Below are 21,973 nucleotides of genomic sequence, written 5' to 3'. Positions count from 1 at the left end.
AATGACACTTCCGGTTTTGGCGGGAAATACCTGGTGCCTGAGAGAAAAGTGATTTATTCTCGGGATGGAACATTTTTTAATTCCGGGGAAAATATTCAACACCTACTAAAGACTGAATGTGAAATTGATAATGGCATGGGTGGAAGGAAGGACACCCACACAGAGCAGAGCAGAGCTGAGGACAACGCTCTCAGTGCTACAGGGACTCTACCCTCAGCTGTTAAGTCACTTGGAGAGACATCACAGGGTTACCATGTGATGCTAAATGGACTATTCTTTTCAAATAACCACAATGTGTAATCAAGTGACATGAAAGGCCTGCCTCCAATGACCACCACAACACTAGAGTCGGTGTCCCTTACTACTGAAATGATTCTCGTCTCACACTGTTACAGCATTTGTATTATCATTTTCAGGGGTTGGAACCGGTTCAAGGAACAGAACCGAAAACCAGAAAATAACGGAATTTTTCAAGGAACAGATATGGAACCGGGAATGAAAGTGATCCATACCGTTCCGGAACAGAAGCGTTATTTTAAAAGCAAGGAAACCCGGTTAATAACGTTATTTTACATTCCAAGCATTTTTTTCTAGTTCCACAAAAAATGCAACAAAGCGCCAATGCAAAGCCCACACTCTGTCACTCAGAAACTTATTCCAGCGTCTGCCTGCAAGCTAAAAATCGTTGCCAGTGTGTGTGCATGTTTAAGTTACCTGCCTCTTCCCCTTCCGAAGCATAGGCTACTGTACTGACGTTAAAAGCGTGAGAAGATGGGGAGAGATATTTTTCATTAGCTAAAGAAAAATGTATTAACTTTTTCAATGCTAGTTAAGAATATTATAGGCCTAGTTACTGTATCACTCTGTGGACCTAATTCATATAATAACAAGATGCTTATTGCTTCAAGCCTGCTCCTTAACCCACTCTGTTCTCTCCCCACTCGTAACATTTCAGTCACATCTTGCGCAATAGGCTACACTTGTCTATCCATCATGCATGTAAACAACTAGCTTGCCTGCTCTCTCTGTTCTGATTGGTGAAGTAATATAATGAGCAAAATGTAAAAAATGGAAGATTTCACAGGTTAAAAAAGAAACAGAAAGGAACGATATAAACTGGTACTTTTTTTGCGATTCGAACCGGTTCAGAACTTTATTTTGCTGGTCGGAACAGTGGAACGGAACAAAATAAATAGTGGTTCTGTTCAGAACGAAATGATTGGGAAATGATTTCGGTTCCAAACCCTGATTATGATTATTCTTTATTTTCAACTGTTACATTTCTGCAACTTCTTTTATAACTGTATTTATACTAAATGGTAGTATGCCAATGGAGACCCACCAAACATGAGAGCAGCTTAGAGACAGAGAAGTAAATGTTTTGGTCTGCTGCTATAATGACAGAGGGGGGACTTGATAACACACGTGAAGCAGCAGTCTATCAAGCTCATTTCACACAGTGGTGATGGGGTCTATATAAAACTACAGCCATTTAACATACTGCACCATCTCCACACTCTTTCCTGCTCTGATAGCAAAGCCAGACAAGTCAAACTGAGATGTCTTTCTCTCAGTCCTTTAGATTATCAGGTCTTAGTGTTTTTTTTTACTGTTTTGGTCTCTGACTTGATAATGTAGGTACCTTGTTTATCTCTACCTGATACATACTGTATGAACCTTTAAAAGACTTCCAGGCTTATTTCAGTCGTTTCAAAGACAAAGTGACAAATCTACTTTTCCTGCCTGCGTGTCACCCTGGAGACACAGAATGAAGAGTTACGTTCAACTGATGTTGTTGAAACAATATGACACATGAGTCATGTCTTGTTCACAGGAAGAAAAGAGGGACCTCTGACAATGGTACACAGTGGAGTGGCTTGTGTTGGTGGATTTGTTTGACAATGAATGGTGTGTGTGTGTGAGTGTGTGTGGTAACTCACAGGTTCTGGCTAGACACATCAGCTGTGTGGATACACAGGTAGGTCATGTCCTGTGAAAAGTAAACAGATAGGAGTACAAACACAACACGAGGGTCAGTTTTGTTCTGCACACAACACATACCATCTACATGTGGTCACAGTACAGTTTATCAGCGGTATATCATTCACTTTCTGCCAACTAGCATTCTTGTAATGTTTTCTATTGTTTGAAACAGTAATTAGTAGATAAGGTGTGTGGTCATCAACTGCACATTGCTGTTGGATGAGTCAAGTAAAGACATACACATACTCAACTGAGTTTTATAAATTAACCACATAGGTCAAATACAACTAAAATATGATGCTTCAAGAGTGAAGTGCTTTATTGAACAGTTAAAGCTTTGTCTGAAGATCTTCAGCCCAATGTCACTGGTATGTATTAAACTGAGACAACACTACCCCCAGCAGGCTTCAACTATGTACTACAAATTCTCTGTTTTACACTTCTACAAAATGATGTCATACTGTACGGATGTCATTACACTACACAATTCCCATGAATCAAATCAAGGAACTGAATACTGGCCCAAAAAGTTATTAGACGTCTTTCTAGAATTTGAGACAACATCCCATATTCACTGACTGAGTATGAGCTCCACTCACCTCCAGCACGGGTTTAGCATTGTTATACACAGACAGGATGTGGGTGATGCTGTTCTGGGACAAACTTTCTCTGTTCTCCGAGTCTGGCAAAAGACGGAGGGAGAAAATGTCGATCAGTGATTCTTCTCGGTGAATTTCTATGAGACCCTCAGTAGACAAAGCAATGCCATAAGGAGAGAGAGGAAATGCATCATTTGAAGTGTTTAAAACCCAGGAGTGGCATCTGTGACTGTGTGGCTGTAATTTTGGTAGCAATCATTTGGCCTTGACACTTAAAGCTATTTTCAGTGTGTGAGCAGTACTTGGACCATCTAGTGAAGCCATCATCAGTATGGCAAAAATTATAGCAGGGTAGATGTCACATTAAGCTGGTAGGGCAGAAACCCCCTTGGATGAGGAGCAGATAAATCACCAACACTACCAGAGGGAGTAAATGTGCCATATTCTACTGATGGATACAGTATGATGCATGCAGCAGCCTTAATTCAGGCCATGCCTTAGTTCATTGAGCTACAGTACACGTATAACCTTCTGCTACTCTATTTTGATCTACACATAACTATAGTCCACTCACTAGATAGTTATCTCTTCCCTTGTAAGATTTGACCGTACCTTACAGGTAACGTATCAACAACATTATAACAACAGAAGGACAGAGAAAGTAAAGGTCGTGTGCATCAATAACAGAAGAAAATGCCTGAGTCTCTTTGAAAGCTGCCCTGGATTCAAGCAAGCTGCTGCTGGTGCCTCACCTAGGGAATTAGTGAGTGTTGTCTCTTGGGTGGGATGCCTGACTGTGCAACATATAAAACAATTGAATGGATTTCAACAGAATCCTGTTCTCACCTCTGATATTTCCCAGGTAGAGCCCATTAACAACCTGCAAATAGGAAAACAAAGATACATTTCACTAGTTAGATATTCATAATTTGAGCATGGCCTTAACCTTAGTGATGCTCCTTATCTATGGTCGTAGGACGTATTCAGGTGTCCAGTTTGGTCAAACAGTATTTTCCCAATTTAGAAAACAAACAGGAACCATTCTCATAGCTAAATCAAGCCTTATAGGGTCTGTAATAAATAGTATTGCCTGGCATGACTGGGAGTGAGGAGCCCTGAACCAACTCTGATGGTTAAGGCCATGTTGACACAAAGCTGTGCAATAAAACTGTAGTGATCCGATCATGATCTCATCTAGACATTACAAGACTCCTGCATTATTTAAGACGTCAAAAAAAAGTATATGCCTGCCTATGATGTTCGTGTCCTCTGAAATTCAGAAAAGCTTAGAGCTTCAGTCAGGGTGGAATTACAGTGGTGCCCAGAGGTGCTTCTGGACACTCACATCACCGTTAACGGGACACGATGATGTGTAATATATACAGTACCAGTCAAAAGTTTGGACACACCTACTCATTCCAGGATTTTTTTTTATTTGTACTACACTGCTCAAAAAAATAAAGGGAACACTAAAATAACACATCCTAGATCTGAATGAATGAAATATTCTTATTGAATACTTTTTTCTTTACATAGTTGAATGTGCTGACAACAAAATCACACAAAAATGATCAAACGTCCTGCACGGTGTTGGGCTGTAAGCACAACCCCCACCTGTGGACGTCAGGCCCTCATTACCACCCTCATGGAGTCTGTTTCTGAGCGTTTGAGCAGACACATGCACATTTGTGGCCTGCTGGAGGTCATTTTGCAGGGCTCTGGCAGTGCTCTTCCTGCTCCTCCTTGCACAAAGGCGGAGGTAGCGGTCCTGCTGCTGGGTTGTTGCCCTCCTACGGCCTCCTCCACGTCTCCTGATGTACTGGCCTGTCTCCTGGTAGCGCCTCCATGCTCTGGACACTACGCTGACAGACACAGCTAACCTTCTTGCCACAGCTCGCATTGATGTGCCATCCTGGATGAGCTGCACTACCTGAGCCACTTGTGTGGGTTGTAGACTCCGTCTCATGCTACCACTAGAGTGAAAGCACTGCCAGCATTCAAAAGTGACCAAAACATCAGCCAGGAAGCATAGGAACTGAGAAGTGGTCTGTGGTTATCACCTGCAGAACCACTCCTTTATTGGGGGTGTCTTGCTAATTTCCTATAATTTCCACCTGTTGTCTATTCTATTTGCACAACAGCATGTGCAATTTATTGTCAATCAGTGTTGCTTCCTAAGTGGACAGTTTGATTTCACAGAAGTGTGATTGACTTGGAGTTACATTGTGTTGTTTAAGTGTTCCCTTTATTTTTTTGAGAAGTGTATATTCTACATCGTAAAATAATAGTGAAGACATCAAAACTATGTAATAACACACATGGAATCATGTAGTAACCAAAAAAAGTATTAAAACAAAACATATTTTGGATTTTAGATTCTTCAAAGTAGCCACCCTTTGCACACTCTTGGCATTCTCTCAAACAGCTTCACCTGGAATGCTTTTCCAACAGTCTTGAAGGAGTTCCCACATATGCCAAGTACTTGTTGGCTGCTTTTCCTTCACTCTGATGTCCAACTCATCCCAAACCATATCAATTGGGTTGAGGTTGGGTGATTGTGGAGGCCAGGTCATCTGATGCAGCACTCCATCACTCTAATTATTGGTCAAATAGCCCTTACACAGCCTGGAGGTGTGTTGGGTCATTGTCCTGTTGAAAAACAAATGATAGCCCCACTAAGTGTAAACTAGATGTGATGGCGTATCGCTGCAGAATGCTGGGGTAGCCATGCTCGTTAAGTGTGCCTTGATTTCTAAATAAATCACTGACAATTACACCAGCAAAGCACTCCCACACCATCACACCTCCTCCTCCATGCTTCATGGTGGGAACCACACATGCAGAGATTATCCATTCACCTACTCTGTCTCACAAAGACACAGCAGTTGGAAACAAAAATCTCTAATTTAGACTCATCAGACCAAAGGAAAAGATTTCCACAGGTCCAATGTCCATTGCTTGAGTTTCTTGGCCAAGCAAGTATCTTCTTATTATTGGTGTCCTTGAGGAATGGTTTCTTTGCAACAATTCGACCATGAGGGCCTGATTCAACACAGTCTCCTCTGAACAGTGGATGTTGAGATGTGTCTGTTACTTGAACTCTGTGAACCATTTATTTGGGCTGCAATTTCTGAGGCTCGTAACTCTAATGAACTTATCCTCTGCAGCAGAGGTAACTCTGGGTCTTCCTTTCCTGTGGCGGTCTTCATGAGGGCCAGTTTCATCACAGGGCTTGATGGTTTTTGAGACTGCACTTATAAAATGTTCTGCATTGACTGACCTCCATGTCTTAAAGTAATGATGGATTGTTGTTTCTTTTTGCTTATTTAAGCTGTTTCTGCCATAATATGGACTTTGTCATTTGACAAATAGGGCTGTCTTCTGTATACCACCCCTACCTTGTCACAACACAACTGATTGGCTCAAATGCATTAAGAAGGAAAGAAATTCCAAAAATTAACAAGGCACACTGTTAATTGAAATGCATTCCAGGTGACTACCTCATGAAGCTGATTGAGCGAATGCCAAGAGTGTATAAAGCTGTCATCAAGGCAAAGGGTGACTACTTTGAAGAATCTAAAATATTTAGATTTAACACTTTTTTAAATTACTACATGATTCCATTGTTATTTCATAGTTTTGGTGTCTTCACTATTAAAATAAAGAAAAGCCCTTGATATACAAAACATTTAAACACCCAACTATTGACATATAACAATAAGGGCTTTAAAACAGTCAAAATAGTAGGGCTAGGTGTTTTTCTCCATTTGAAACCCTAAATCCAAACCTGTATGAGTTTTCACGTTATTATATTAAGTGACAGTGTGTGATGAGTAGCCTACCCTTTGGTTTTATTCAGGGGACCATAGGGACGTTCAGTGTTGTAGATGACTGATGTAAATACCATGACATATTTCCCGCGCATATCTATGTGCAACGTTTACGCCCCTCTGAGGAAGTGCCTTGCTACAAAATAACAATCAAGCCATTGAACAGAACAGACACATTAATAATAGAAACACAAAGGCTACCCTACCTTGTTCATTCCATTTCCCATGTCTCTCGCAGACGACAAAAATTAAGTATTTACGTCTCAATGCAACAACGCAAAATATTGGACAATAACACGAAGGGGTGCGAGTGATTGCGAAATGGTCGGTCCGTCACTTGTGAGACCACTTTTCTCCCCTGTAGTTCAACATGGGTGTATTTTGACCGCTTTGTCTACATTGCCTCACAAGACGATCGCCATAATGCTGCTCTGTATAACCTTCGCTCCATAATCATCTTCCGGGTTTCCCCCTAGAAATCATATCATTGGTACATGGGATCGTAATGCAGCCCAGTCCGCGCGGGTTTCGTGACATTAGACCCGTTAAGGATTATCATCAATTTATCCAGTACTACTTATTGTACTGTCTTAAATAAATGCATTTGAAGTATCGAATAACCTATGCTTTTTCATTCCTGTAAACCCACACATGCCTGCCATAGCCTAATCCAGGACTACAGCATGGATTCCTTAAAAATGTCAACTAAAAACATGGTGCTAGTACGATATTCACACAATTAGATAAGAGGCAGGAAAAGTCTTGCCAGGTTTCAAAATAGGGTAAATCCATGGATGTGGATACCTATGCTCTGTTTATGCTGTGTACTAGTAAACCCTACATATTATTGACATGTAGGGCCTACTCCTCCAGTGGCATTTAACCCTCCACAACATGGTAGATATAACAGCAAAGGGGAGACATACTATTGGCTAGACATAGGAACTTTTATTTTGCTCTATAATACATGACCTTAAGAGGAAGAGACCTTCCAAAACGTATTGACTGAGGTAATGTGGACAATAGATAAATACAGACAAGTAATTGGTATGTTTGTACATTTGTTGGTGTCATGGTATGTAATGTGGTCCTCTGGATGGTTGGTTTACTTCTTCCATTCCTTGTTCTCATAGTCCCATTTGGCTGAGAAGCCCTCCACCGGGTTGATCCTCATGTCCAGCATCCTCTGCAACTCCTTCTCTTTCCATTCTGACTCAAAGGTGGGGGGGACAGGTCCATACACTGCAGCGAGACAGACAGCTTGTTAGGCTCTGCCTCAAAGTTCACCCATGAACATATATTCTTTAATAGTCTGTATTGAACATTTATCTACCAAGGTAATCATTATTGAGAACATTGTTTCACAAAAGCAACCTGGTTGCTTGTCTGTTAGAACAATTATGGTTGAGGCAATACAATGGGAAAGAAGACACGTAACCTATTTATTTGAAGGGGCACTGATGGCCAAATACAATATTTGAATTATGTCATAAATAACATCTTGTATATCTCTCTCATTGAGAAAGAATGCTGCCTTATGGCTTTTAACAGGTGGGTGGAAAAACCATGAACATCAATGTACACCAAACAAAAATATAAACACAGCATGTAAAAAGTTTGGTTCCATGTTTCATGAGCTGAAATAAAATATCCCAGAAATGTTGTACAAAAAGATGTTTTGCTCAAATCTTGTGCATAAATTTGTTAACAGCCCTATTAGTGAGTATTTCTCCTTTGCCAAGATCATCCCTCCACCTGACAGGTGTGGCATATCAAGAAGCTGATCAAAGAGCATGCTCATTAAACAGGTGTACCTTGTGCTGGGGGACAATAAAAGGCCACTAAAATGCACAGTTGTGTCGCACAACATAATGCCACAGATGTCTGAAGTTGAGGGAGCCTGCAATTGGCATTCTGACTGTAGGAAGGTCCACCAGAGCTGTTGCTAGAGAATGGAATGTTCATTTCTCCACCGTAAGCTGCCTCCAACGTTGTTTTCGAGAATTTGTCAGTACGTCCAACCGGCCTCACAACCGCAGACAATGTGTTACCACGCCAGACCAGGACCTTCACATGCGGCTTCTTCACCTGCAGGATCGTCTGAGGGTGGGTGGGGGATGCTGAGGAGTAATTCTGTCTGGAATAAAGCTCTTTTCTGGGGAAAAACTCATTCTGATTGGCTGGGCCTGGGTCCCCAGTGAGTGGGCCTATGCCCTCCAAGGCCCACCCATGGCTGCACCCCTACCCAGTCATGCGAAGTCCATAGATTAGGGCCCAAGTTATTTATTTCAATTGACTAATTTCCTTATTTGAACTGTAACTCAGTAAAATCTTTGAAATTGTTGCATTGATATTTTTTCAGGATATTACAACAGAATGATCACAGACTCCCTCCACAATAAATGTTCCCATTCCTTTTCTTATTAGAAGACATACCAAACTTCCTCTGCCATAGGACAACCAGTCCTGTCATGCCAATAAAGAAGAACATTCCTGCGATAACAGATTTCCACTCCTTTGTGCCCTCGTTCATCTCTGCGAAGCTCTGCTTGAAGCTAATACGGTACACTGTTGGTAAAGAGAAAATGCAAGACCTTGGTTAAATAACAATTTAACACAGCCTAACGGGTAGGGATGTGCATCTCTCCTTACAAGCACAATTCAATATGCATCTAGATACATGGGCTCCGATACAGGAATGATATTTTTAGTTTGAAACGATTTGACGCAATTCAATTTAATTAGTGGAATGAATCAATGCGATTAACAATTGATGGCATGAACACATTCATTCTCCATTCTAAATTAATATCTGATAGTGATGGAGCTCAGGAGCTGAGTTGGATCTGTCTGAGCTGACTTCTCTTAGCTGAGTGAATGAACCATGGCTTGTCGTTGCTGTATGATAGAAAAGTATTTCTGCTGTGTGTGTGTAATGTGTGAGTTGATCCATAGGGCAGACTGAGCATCTGCCACTAGCAGATTAGGGGGCGCAATTTATGTTTTGTCCCCACACTGCTATAACTTGTCATATACATTGAGCTAGTAAAATGTATATATTTATCTTAAGAAATTAGCTTTGACATACATAGCCAATTAATATAAACACAGCTTTGGATTTCACCTGCCTCAAAAGTGAATGGTTTTGACCATTTGGAACCAGAGGTGATCTATTCTCCCATTCTGACCAGTGCGGCTGGAGAAAATGATTGCGGTCCTTGTTATGAAATTACACCTTTACCCTGTTCATGTAAAAATGACCAAATCCAAACAGAACTAACAAAAATATTTTGTACGATGAACCTGGCAATCGAAAAACCCAAATCAGCAGTTAGATGTGCAATCAGCAAGATGTGAGTTATGTCCACTCCAGTAGCCCACAGAGCTCCACCAGTAAAATTATTTTATACAGCGCATTTGGTAACACAAACCAGGTTTCCATCCAACCTGTTAATGCAAGTAAAGTACCCGTTGGAACCCAATAAAATGTATGCCATTCCTGATGGAAAATTTGTCAATAAACTTTCCAAATGTCAACAAAACACACTAGACAAGGTGGGATCCTTTAGTGTCTGTAAACTAATTATGCTTGACATGTCAGTGGAAACGCTTTAATGAGCAAATAATGATAAAATAACCCATCATATCGAAGTAAACTTGGAGTCACACGATGACGTGTGATCCTCCCACATTAGGAAAACTAGCAGTTTATTAGGATACAGATGAAATAAGTTCTGATGAACTTCACAGGGTGGTGAAAGTGCAGGTGATGAGCGTGATGCTCTTTTCCAATAAATAAAGGGTCTTATTCTGGTGACATGATCGTTGACGCTTGGCTGCCGTACTAAAAATAATCCCTATTTTGTCCATAATAATCTAATGTAGGCTATACCCACACTGTGTCTGTGACCTGATGGCTACAGCGCACGTGCCAATACCAGAGTGGGCACACTATATAACGCAACATTTTTTGTGAGAAAACCATCAGTAGATATGCAGTGGAAACCCACTTAACTATTCAGGTACATGGGAATTGAACCGAAGTCAATTTAATGTAAAAATGTAAGAAAATGTGCATATTGTTTTTATGCAGATTTGAGAATATTCGCATGACAATCTGTCACCAATTGGACGGAAGCCTAGCTAAATGACATCGGTTGTCCCTCAATAAAACCGATTTAATATTGCGAAAGCCAGTTTAAAAACATCTTAATGCTGAAGGTGCTGTGCAGATGTTGCCTACGAATATTAGAACAGGGATATGGTAGCCCTAGCTCTCGTTGGCGCAAGCAGCTGAGTCTCCTGCACTGCACAGTTCTGACTTGTAGATCAATATCACATGCAGATACATGAAAAGAAGTTTGATAGGCTGAAGGAGAGGACGCATCAATTCAAACAGATGAGCTATTTTCAGAATAAGGCAACAAAAAAAAAATAGCATAATAAACATTAGTGAACCGCCGATTTGTAACATTTTCATTGGTTCTTACCGATGCATGCTACATATGGATCGGTTTGGGCTCCCACGGACAGATGCACTCACATCTTAAACATTTGAACCGGGGACTGACGCGTATCGGTGAATTGTGTAACTCTGTGTTGTTGTCTGTGTCACACTGCTTTGCTTCATCTTGGCCAGGTCGCAGTTGCAAATGAGAACTTGTTCTCAACTAGCCTACCTGGTTAAATAAAGGTTAAAAAAAATATCCCTACTAACATAACATAGGCAAACAATACTTCGGTCTTGTTTTGAGTAAGCAACAAAACTGACAAATTTCAAGTATTCAACAACAAAAGGTAAAAACCACTTACATGCAATCTTCTCCTCATTGGAGAGTGTGGCCCAGGAGCCCTTCTCCTTCTCCTTTAAGGACTTCTGCACTGCACTCAGCTCTGTCACAAACTGGACGTCTGGGAGGGGGTTCTCCCGCCTGTCAAAGTAGGCTGGGAGAGCGTAGTCGTCTACCTTGGCAACACCTGCAGGAAACTCACCATGTTACTACATCGGACTGAGACACACAATCAATACATGTATTCAAACCTGCATGGGACCTACATAGCAAATATGTGCATACGAGAATACATACTGTGTGCCTTTGGGAGCCGCATAACTGCTTTTTCAGTTTACCTAAAAAAACTTACATATCTTATTCTACAATAAGCTGGTATCGTCTGATTACTGTACATCTCCAAACCATGCTGGTGGTGGTATATTTTATCCATTGTTTACATTTGTTTCTGTGCCAACTTTTTAGTGGTAGGTACAATTTACAGAGGATGGTTTTATAGGTCCATACCATGAAGGTCAAGTATGTGGTGTGTACTGCCAACATAGTCACTCACCATGTCCCCCACGTACACAGATTGATGTGGAAATGGCACGTTTGCCAACAAGGCTAAGTGCTCTGGTGGCCAGCATTCTGAAAGAAAATAACATGTATGAGAAAACCCTCGATGAAAAATGAATATAGCTAGTTACTACTGTAACAAAACATTATGACCAACGAATCACAAAGAAGTTATTCTGATGACATGAAACTATAGCCTTAGGCTAGCCATTGATCTTTGTAAAATAGAGTGTGGTTAGTTTTATTCTTAGTCAATTAAATTTATAGAAAAATAGCAACTGTTCAACAAGAATTTATGAAACTGCATGCATCCCATATCTGACATTTAGCAACTAGTTATGGTCACTGCTCAAGCACACGTAACTAGCAACCAGTTTTTGTAACAAATAAAATCTAGTTAAGAGAACTGTCAAAAAAGAGGAAAAACTAGCTACTACCTTAACCTAGATAAAGTTACCCAGCCAAAATGTCTATGCTAAAAAGTTGCCTAGCAAACTAAAAATAGCTTGCCATCTTTCGATTTAGCCATCCATCTGCAAAGGACGTTCCAATGGTAACAAACAGGCTAATAGACAGCTAGAGTCCACGTTGAAAACATAGTTATAGTCAAACTAGGCTAACGTAAACTGAACTAGTACCTGGGTGTGTGGAGGGGATGAATATGATGAGATTTCCTCCGACACTCAGGATCCTTCAGTTCAAAGTCCCAATAGCCAGCTCTGCAAACTTGAATTATGTCAAAATGCGTTCCGGACTCATCAAAATATGTAGTTTCGCAGAACTACTATCGTTATTACTGATGTTATGCATTGCACGCACTTTCAAAAAAAGGTCAACAAAAACAGTTATTTTACTTGGACCTTTTTTGGAAGTACAAACCATGCGTAACGGCAGTAATGACAATAGTTTCTCTATGAAACTCCATATATTGTTGAGTACCGAGCATTTTGGCATAACATTTGCAGAACTGGCTAATGGGACTTTGAATTGAGGGATCTGATCATCTCCTCAAGCCCAGGTACTGGTTTAAACCAATGCCGCATATAAACTATGGATTGCTGATTCTATGGCTGCAGTCCAAACACTTCAAATCAAATGTATTTATAAAGCCCTTTTTACATCAGCCGATGTCAAAGCGCTATATAGAAACCAAGCTTAAAACCCCAAACAGCAAGCAACGCAGAAGTAAAAGACACACACTATCCCCTCAAATATTAAGTGGAGACGTATCATGATGTCCGACGAGTATACACTTGCAGGGCAAGGAATTATTTTTAAATCGACCACCTTTGCCCGGATATCGACACTTGTTCAATCCTGCAATAATTGTGTTTTCAGCCACCAGTAGCTTTATATGCACTACAGTCAATTATGATTGCATGTCTACTTATATGAACTATATAAGTACTCATATACACCTACTGTATGATAGCTTGCAAATTAATTAGCTAATTAACGTAACGCTAGCTACCATACAGTAGTCGTATATAAAATGATATAGTTAATATAAGTAAACATGCAATCATAATTGACGTAGCGCATATAAAGCACCCACAAACTACCGGTGGCTGAAAACAATCGTCGCAGGACGAACGAGTGACAAATTTTTGGGCAAGGGCGGTACATGTAAAAATCATTATTTACCAAATAATATATAAATAATGATTTTTAAATGGACCGCCCTTGCACGAAAATTTGTTTTCGTACCCTGCAAAAAGAAATTGAACTGTATTTTAAGACGGTTAAATGCTCTAACAAAAAAGCTGTTAGAATTGTAAGTATATGCATGTCCCTTAAGGTCCTTGTGTAATTGTAATGTGATATTGTACCCCCTAGCTCGATTGTCTATTGTTTGTAATCAATGTATGCTTGTATTCACTCATGTGCTTTATGTATTGATTTGTTGTTAATAATACAATTTAAATTAAATAATCATTTTAAAAAATCATTTTTTAATGAACAAATCAATACAGGAAGTACATGTGGGAAGAAAAGTATATATCAATTATATACAAACATTACACAAGGACCTTAAGGGACTATTCTAACAGCTTTCTTGTTATAAAATACAGTTCAATTTTTTTTGTAAGGTAATAGAATGTGGTGTTTGTAAATTTCCATTTGTGAATATGAAACGTGGCCAAAAAAAACAATAATTTATTACATAAATGTTTCAGCTTATTTCTATCATAGGTAAAGAATCCAAGCAGTACATCTCTCCACAATAGTGTAAGATCTTCATAAATGTGTCAATTATAAATCTACTTATGTCTTGCCGCAGTTCTTACATGAATACATTGCCAAAAAAAGATGCAACACTGTTTCTGGGTGGTCATTACAAAAGGAACAATTTGAGTTGATGTTTTCCTTAAAGTTTCACTGGAACTTCGTCAATATTATAATTGCAAACCAACATGAAGGCCACCAAAAGAAGAGAAGACATGATGAGGAATACAATTCCACATAGAACTAATTGATCTCAAAAGTATTATTTAAGGTAGTAAAGTTGAAAATTCAGCCCACCATTCTCATAAGTGTTCATTACAACAGTTTTCCTAATTTTAATGGGTACGGTTTCTCCAAAAAGTTGAAAAGCATCTGGTTGCTTATTTTACCGTCAAGATAGAGTGTCATATGTTAGTCTAGAGATACCTTCAGCCTTGGTTATTAGGACACTTCCTTTTAAAGATAAGTCCCTCTGTAGCCATTGATTTAGCTTCTTTGTTTTGTTTTTTAAACAAGAGGGTAAAATTGAGTAAGCCTCTAGACTTCTGATCCTTTGTAATGGTTATGCCTAAATATGTAAGTTCTTCTATTACTGGAATACCATAATATGAAGGTGTCACACAATCTGACAGCCATGAGTTCACATTTATTAATGTTACAATATAGACCAGAAGCTTTGGAAAAGGATTGTATCACATTGATCGATATGAGAATTTGTTTAGCATCTTTCAGAAAAAGTATAGTATTGTCAGCCAGCTTGCTTATAATAATTTCTTTACCAGCTATTGAAATACCTTGTACAGGACTATTATTGAAAGAATTTCTATTAAGTTGGGTGATTAATAAAAACAGGTATGGGAGATCAGACCTTTCCTAATTCCTCTCTTTAACTCAAATCTAGGTGAGGTGCCATATTTCTATTTGATAGATCTGTTACCATTTGTATAGTCTTAATAGCATTACAGAATTTAAAAAATCCTATTTAAAAATCATTCCTTCCTCACCCTGCAAGTGTATACTCGTCAGACAGCATGATACGTCATCGAAAGTGTCCACTTAATATTTGAGGGCTGAGGGAATAGTGTTCCTTTTAAGTGTTTGGACTGCAACCTATGTATTAGTCATTGAGAGACAAAATGTTATGCATTTATGTATATTTGTTGTTGGACAGTAACATTAGTACTAAACAAATATAATATTAGGAAATTGTTTGCTTCGCTCTCAATGTAAACGTATGCATGAAGGTGTCTAATAGAATTAACGTGTCAAAAACGAATGGCGAAATTAATAAATGCATTTCTATTGCATCCAAAAATCTGTTTTACAATTGAGACGTACCAACATGACTACGCAGTGATCTCAATACAGTCAGGCATCCGGGGTTTATACACATCATTGGTTCAAACGTTAGTAGCAGGAAGGCTCAAACGCAAGCTGACAATGCTAATCATCGCTAACTGGTACAAGGTCAAATACATAGCAGACACCCAACATGTTATTCCTTGGTAATATTCCTGCTCCGGACTAACCTCCACGGTAACATTACAAATGACTATGAGGAGGAATACCCACAAAATATTATACTACATACAGGAAAAGGGCACCTTAACTAACGTTAGCTAGGATGCTAGCCTAGCCAACCATAGCATATTTGCCCCTTGTCTTGTCTGCCTCTTTTCAATGTCAATGTCAATCCCTTCATTCGGCTCGTTCGGAAACGTTGACAAATCAATTTCTGATAACACAGCAGACATGTAGCATGTTTTGTCTTAATTAAAATGTATATATAATATGTTCTACGATAGCTGAATATCAGACGTCTAAATAATTTAGAAAAGTCACCCGCCATCTCTTACTTTTTCTCCTTTCGCCGACGCTCCAAACACCATAAAGGAAGTGTGATTAACCGGAAATTACGTAGCTGGTGAGGGAAACTGCGGTCGGTGCAAATGTAGTCACACTATTATATACATATTAAAATATGTTTGTAAAATAATGTGAGTGGTGATTAATTTAGCTGTGCAATTGAATTCGAACTTTTACGACATTAATGTAGAAAACTAGTGTTCATTTGCTACCATGTTGCGCAGCATTGGCATTCTTCCTGTCACGCGGTGTGCCCTGAGATGAACCAAAATGGTGTTTGTGGCCTGCCATATGGTGTGGGATTCATCCCGGGTGTGTGTTACCTTCGTCCCGCCAGCAAGAATAAGCCAGACCTAGCAAGAACAAGGCCGTGACCTCGGTGATTTTACTTTAAAATAAAAGTTTCGCAATGAAGATGGTGAAAAATTATACAAATGGTCAAAATTCGTAACATTTTATGAGGAAATGTTAGGAGACTTAGAATTTTGTGAAAAAGCAATAAAGTTAATCGCCATTATAGCACAAATAATATTATAGCATTGACATTATTGTTAACAGCATTCAAATAAATTTTATTTAACCTTTATTTATCTAGGTAAGTCAGTTACGAGCTAATTATCTACAATGACGGCCTACCAAAATACAAAAGAAACAACAATACATCACTTAAAGCAGCCACCACTGTCAGTAAGAGTGTCCATGACTGAGTCTTTGAATGAAGAGATTGTGACAAAACTAGTGATGACTAAATAGTTATCATGGTAAGAACAGTAATAAATAACAAAACATGATTTATAATGCTACCATTAATACTAATAGTAATAACAATATTAATAATATTATAATAATGATAATAATCAACTTTCGAAAATACTTGTAAATACCATTCTTAATTAACCCATTCATATTTAACACTGTTCAGTACGTTTTTCTTTTAGCACAGTAGTACACAATCTATTCTACTTAGGAGCACTCAAAGTTTCCAAATCCATAGATCCATAAAACCAAGTTTCCAAATCCATTCATGCTCATTTGGTTGGGCCTTATAGGTTGGCCCATCAACTTAAATAAAACAGATTTTTCATATTGGACATTGGATTTAAATTGATGGGCCACTCTTTAAAGTCCACCAAATCAGCAGTGATGCTCTGGGTGTAAACTCTGGATTTGGAAACTAGAAGTGCTCCTGAGTAGAGTGGAACTCCCTTTTACTGTGACACAATGTACAGATACTTTTATAATGTGCAATAAATGAGTACTCACACAAAAAAAAAATAATTGATGACCATTTGGGCTTTAAAAAATAAACATCAACAAATAAATTACATGTCTTATATAATTACTTTTACTATGATAAGTAGTATACAATGTATCGATAATTGTGCACATTTTCCATAATTTTCGCCCTAGTTATTCATTCTACAGGGCTGGATTTTATTATGAATTATTCAAAAACTCCGTGACCCGGAAGTACTTAGTTATTCTTGCCTATTTCACAGCGATTCATATGGTGCCGGTGCAAACCACCAGAGAGAAGCCAAGCAGCGTTCATTTGTAGTAGGATATAACGTTACCGTCGTGACCAACATACAACAGTAATGCACTGTAACATTCACGAAGAGTTGCCTTTATGTAGGTAGCTAGTTATAAGAGACTCGATTACCGTAGTCAACCTGGCAGAGCTGTCACTGTCTCTCTGTTGTATCGGGTATGATATCCGTTGGCTAGCTGTCAAGCTAGCAGTCTCCAGACCATCCTTGTACAATTAGCTAGTTTAGTGTTTATCTCGAAATGAGAATGAGTATTAAATTGACAACTCAGGCTTATTGCAAGATGCTTTTGCATGCTGCTAAATATCCCCATTGCGCCGTGAACGGATTACTGGTTGCTGAGAAACAGAAAGAGAAGAAAAAAGACAGCCACTCCACTCCAATCCTCTGTGTGGATTGTATACCACTATTCCACGGCACACTTGCATTGGCACCTATGCTGGAAGTGGCACTTACATTGGTGAGTGAATTGATCGTCTTTATCTTCTATTCACATGTCATGTTTCAAAAATGTTCATGTTACTCCACTGCATGTTCACTGCATGTTCACCACTGCAAGTTACTGGGCCTGTTGAAGTAGAAGTGCATTAACAGCTGTCAGTCCTGCTGACTTGTCAAGCTAAACTCAACATCATGGTGAAAGAAGTTTCTGATGTTTCAACTTGTTTCAACTTATACATTGGTGGAGTTTATCAGAAACGTCCTTCACAATGGTGTTGAGTTTAGTCAGCTAGTCAAACAAGCGAATATATTTTTTCTTTCCCCACATCCAGATTGACACGTGGTGTAAAGAGAACAAATATGTCATAGCTGGGTATTACCAAGCCAACGAGCGCACAAAGGACTTCAGGTAACAAGATGTTGATACAGGATCCCTTTCGTGCTCTGTGGAGAGTTGTGTTGATATGGTACACAATGTACTCTGTCTTCTTTTGACTCCCACAGACCTAACCAGGTTGCTGAAAAAGTTGGGGCCAGGATTGCAGAGAACTTCAGCGAAGCAGCAATGATTATGGTAAATCCTCTATTAGCTGTCCAGTATCAGAACTGCCACATTACTGAATTCACACATACGATCTACACTGACCACTGTATCTCTAATAATGTTGTGTTCCTCAGGTGGACAGCACCAGATTCACCATGGGCTGCTATGAGCCCATATTAGCCATCTATGACCACCATGAAAACAAGTGGAAATGCAGGGACTGTAATGTGTAAGTGTTCCTGAGCTGACCAAATATGTCATGTGGGATAGATATATCACAGCTACTGAACAGCCATTTATCCAAAAAGATTTGGAACGACATGGTATACTATGCCAATATCTGTTAGTGAAATAGAACCCAGTGTGGTAGATATTTATTTTACTCTTATCTGTCCTGATGCCTACTTACTTTACCCTGCCTCCATGTACATATCTAACTCAAATACCTCATACCCCTGTACATTGATATGTTACTGGTACTCCCTGTATATAGCTCCATTCTTGTGTATTTTATTCCTCTTGTGTTACTATTTTATTTTTAAACTGAATTATTGGGAAGGGTTCAGAAGCAAACATTTCAAGGTGAAGTTTATACCAGTTATATTCGGTGTATGTAACAAATAAGATTCAATTTGTGATTCCCGAATGTGGAGCTGAGGTTCTGGAGTGTTGGTTTGTGTGTGTTCCAGGGACAGCTTTGAGGACTGGTGTGAGGCTCAGAAGATCACGTCGGCTCTGCTGGAGGGCAGGTCCTACGAGAGCCTGATCGACTTCGACAATCACCTAGATGACCTCAGGAATGACTGGACCAACCCTGAGATCAACAAGTCTGTCCTGCACCTGTGCTAAGCCTCCCAGCTGAGTGACTGCACTGCACCAGACAAAGACATTGCGGCCAAAACGGCGTTGGACGTGCTAATACTACTGTAGCGCAGGAATGCTGAATGCTAAGGCTTTGTTCCCAGTGAATTGCTCTCACAGGGAAGAGAGCTTTCAGAGCACTGGTCAGTCTATTTTCATGGGCAAGCAGAGGACAGGTACCATTGGGATCTTTGTTCCCGTAGTAGGGAGGATCAATGTGATCAAGACCTAGGTGTCATTCAATGCAACGTGTTAATTTTCTTTCTCATTTTGAGTACGGTTTTTGTATGCTAATAGTTAATGAAGATGTATGCGAATTCTGAATGGTAGGGAAACATGAATATAATTTATTTAGACTTATATTGAATACTTTAGGTTCTTCAGAAATAGTAGTGTTTCAGAGATGATAGACATTATAAATTATTGTTCTGAGATTTGATTTGAAATATTACAGAATTGTAATCAACAAGAGATGTTATGTTTTTTATTTCACTACCTTAATGTTTATATTCTCAGAGAACGGTTTCACTCCTGTTTTCTTATAAGAGATAGCTTAGTATTTATTTGTTAAAGGATGATCTGATTATTCTTTATTTTATTTGCTGAAATAAATCTTGTTATTGCATAAGTAATAAACTGTAAGTCACTTGGGATTAAAGCATTTGCTAAATGTCCATATTATTATTGTTGATTCATGAATTATATATTTCGGGTTGGATTAAGATATAAAAGCCTGAAAAAAATAAATTGAGGTTTTGATATATTAAACCTTTTTGTAAAAAAAAAATTGGACTGAATGTACGAATAAAATTGAACTTTTCAGATGTGCATGTTTTTTTATGCCTTTTTCTAAAATCACTCCCTTACCCTAGCGCTGCCCTACATACTTGACGAATCCATAGATCTGAATGAGTTGGGTGTTCAATTTACTTTGGGTTGAGACAGTTCCATCACTTTGGGTTGAGACAGCATATAGTGGATATTAATGGAAAATACTTTCTACCCCCCTTTTTCAATCTTGCCTCATTTCTGCAACTCCCCAACTGGCTCGGGAGAGGCAAAGGTCGAGTCATGTGTCCTTCGTAACATGACCCGCCAAACTGCGCTTCTTTACACCCGCCTGCTTAACCAATTTGTTGGAGAAAACACCATTCAACTGACGACCGTAGTCAGCCTGCAGGCGCCCGGCTCACCACAAGAAGTCGCTAGAGTGTAATGAACCAAGTAAAACCACCCCGGCCAAACCCCTATAACCCGGACAATTGTGTGCCACTTTATGGGACTCCCGGTCACAGCCAAACCATCTCTGGTAGAAGTAAGGGGCCATGATAAATGGTGTGGTAAAAAAATGATTCCTGAAAGAGTCCCTACCCCAAAGAACTTTCAGAATCAGAATATGATGGAACTACTACCATAGGGCCCAATTCCGACAGGAAATGTACGCCTTTCTTACACATACCTTTCCTAAGTACTTCTCAGTAGTTAGTAGTCTAACTTATCCAGAGCTTGGATTGAAATAGGTGTCGGTACTCATTTCTGGTGCCGTTACTATTTACATTTAGGTGCAGGAGCTCCACAATACTTTAGAGCTAATATTTTATAAGCGGAACAGGAGCTCAAGCAGTAGAACATTTGAGGTGGTTCCCTTGCATGAGCTGATTACATTGAATTCAACGTTGAAAACATTCTCACTTGCTGGCCAACAGAGTTTTCATTCAATAGGATTTATAGTACATTTATCTTAAGCCAACCCTTTAAATATGGTGTGCCTTTAATTAGATTTTTGTAGAGAGACTAGGAAACATAGCGAGACGGGGCTCAGAATATAGGATCAATGAAAGAAAGATATCTAAATATATGGATATTCATCTCTCTTTCAGCACCAACTGGTAGACTATAAAATGCACTGATATTTTAGATACATTTTAGGGTTAAGAAAGTATATATGAGTCATTAAAAAAACAGGTTTGGAGAGCAGTTTGATTCATCCTGAAGGTTGTCAAATACAAGTTCAAACCATTAAATATTGGAAGGTGGAAAAAAGCGGACAATAAGGGTTAAGAGTTCAATTAATCTACCCTAATCCTCACCAATCATGGAACTGTATGACAATGTGTATGTGGGGTCTGAGTTCCTTAATGATTCAAATAGGCTACATGTCCCACACTATTGCACAACATTACCCTTTCATGATCCACTAATGCTAGCGACCCTCAGGAACAACTACACAGGCGTGACAGGAAAGACAGGTAAACGGAATGATGCAAAATTAAGAAAACGAACACTAACGTGACAGTTATAAATGTATGTGAGTATTACTGATGGTGGGTCCTGATATTAGCCAATATTTAACATGGTACAAATTGTAAAATAAAATGGAGAAAAGCCCAGGTAGATACACTACCGTTCAAAAGTTTGGGGTCCCTTAGAAATGTCTTTGTTTTTGAAACAAAAGCACTTTTTTTGTCCATTAATGTAGTGGGATGTCCCTTGGGGGCATCCGTACCTATGTAGGACATGCAAGGGTTAGGTTAATAAACAGGCTGGAGCTAGAACCTCGTGGTCGCGCATCTTTATTTTAGATCATACTACAATTAAAATAGCATCAAACAATAAGAAATACAGTGTAGACATTATTAATTTTGTAAATGACTATTGTAGCTGGAAACTTAATATATTTTATGGAATATCTACATAGGCGTACAGAGGCCCATTATCAGCAACC

At 39.2% G+C, this 21,973-nt stretch overlaps 3 protein-coding genes across 4 annotated transcripts in view; 1 reads left to right on the top strand and 2 right to left on the bottom strand.

Moving 5' to 3' along the window:
- The window catches only part of LOC124033104 (dual specificity protein phosphatase 22-A-like), a 56,260-nt gene extending 49,348 nt beyond the window's left edge, over positions 1-6,912 (bottom strand). Inside the window, exons 1-4 of one of the 2 annotated variants that reach the window (XM_046345041.1) lie at positions 6,619-6,912; positions 3,429-3,462; positions 2,583-2,665; positions 1,941-1,990 (exon numbers count right to left, since the gene is read on the bottom strand). In XM_046345041.1, the coding sequence (XP_046200997.1) occupies positions 1,941-1,990; positions 2,583-2,665; positions 3,429-3,462; positions 6,619-6,639 (188 nt within the window). In that variant the 5' untranslated portion in view covers positions 6,640-6,912. The remainder of the gene's footprint in view (positions 1-1,940; positions 1,991-2,582; positions 2,666-3,428; positions 3,463-6,618) is intronic. The other variant, XM_046345042.1, reaches the window with a different exon arrangement.
- A 426-nt stretch (positions 6,913-7,338) lies between these two features.
- On the bottom strand, positions 7,339-15,925 carry LOC124033684. Its single transcript, XM_046345864.1, has 5 exons — positions 15,843-15,925; positions 11,756-11,832; positions 11,225-11,389; positions 8,849-8,980; positions 7,339-7,654 (listed from the first exon to the last, which is right to left on the bottom strand). Exons 2-5 carry the CDS (start codon positions 11,829-11,831, stop codon positions 7,518-7,520), a joined length of 510 nt encoding a protein of 169 aa, XP_046201820.1. The 5' UTR covers position 11,832; positions 15,843-15,925; the 3' UTR covers positions 7,339-7,517.
- A 1,423-nt stretch (positions 15,926-17,348) lies between these two features.
- Positions 17,349-20,076, top strand: LOC124033683 (ER membrane protein complex subunit 8-like). The gene is made up of 5 exons (XM_046345863.1): positions 17,349-17,862; positions 18,176-18,252; positions 18,348-18,417; positions 18,522-18,616; positions 19,077-20,076. The coding sequence occupies exons 1-5, from the start codon at positions 17,644-17,646 to the stop codon at positions 19,234-19,236; spliced, it is 621 nt and encodes a 206-aa protein (XP_046201819.1). The 5' UTR covers positions 17,349-17,643; the 3' UTR covers positions 19,237-20,076.
- The last annotated feature ends 1,897 nt before the right edge of the window (positions 20,077-21,973 follow it).

This window comes from Oncorhynchus gorbuscha, linkage group LG04, assembly GCF_021184085.1.
Source record: "Oncorhynchus gorbuscha isolate QuinsamMale2020 ecotype Even-year linkage group LG04, OgorEven_v1.0, whole genome shotgun sequence".
In the NCBI taxonomy this organism is placed as follows: Eukaryota; Metazoa; Chordata; class Actinopteri; order Salmoniformes; family Salmonidae; genus Oncorhynchus; species Oncorhynchus gorbuscha.
The sequence above is the reverse complement of the archived record's forward strand: the minus strand, read 5'-3'. Positions and strand labels throughout refer to the sequence as shown.

Excerpts from the sequence above, each read along its gene's own strand:
- LOC124033684 (XM_046345864.1), bottom strand. The coding sequence starts at position 11,831 with ATGCTGGCCACCAGAGCACTTAGCCTTGTTGGCAAACGTGCCATTTCC. Across the intron at positions 8,981-11,224 it reads CAATGAGGAGAAGATTGCAT|TGTACCGTATTAGCTTCAAG; the intron begins GTAAGTGGTTTT and ends CTTTACCAACAG. Across the intron at positions 7,655-8,848 it reads CCTATGGCAGAGGAAGTTTG|TGTATGGACCTGTCCCCCCC; the intron begins GTATGTCTTCTA and ends GTCTCGCTGCAG.
- LOC124033683 (XM_046345863.1), top strand. The coding sequence starts at position 17,644 with ATGAGAATGAGTATTAAATTGACAACTCAGGCTTATTGCAAGATGCTT. Across the intron at positions 17,863-18,175 it reads TGGAAGTGGCACTTACATTG|ATTGACACGTGGTGTAAAGA; the intron begins GTGAGTGAATTG and ends CCCCACATCCAG. Across the intron at positions 18,617-19,076 it reads AAATGCAGGGACTGTAATGT|GGACAGCTTTGAGGACTGGT; the intron begins GTAAGTGTTCCT and ends TGTGTGTTCCAG.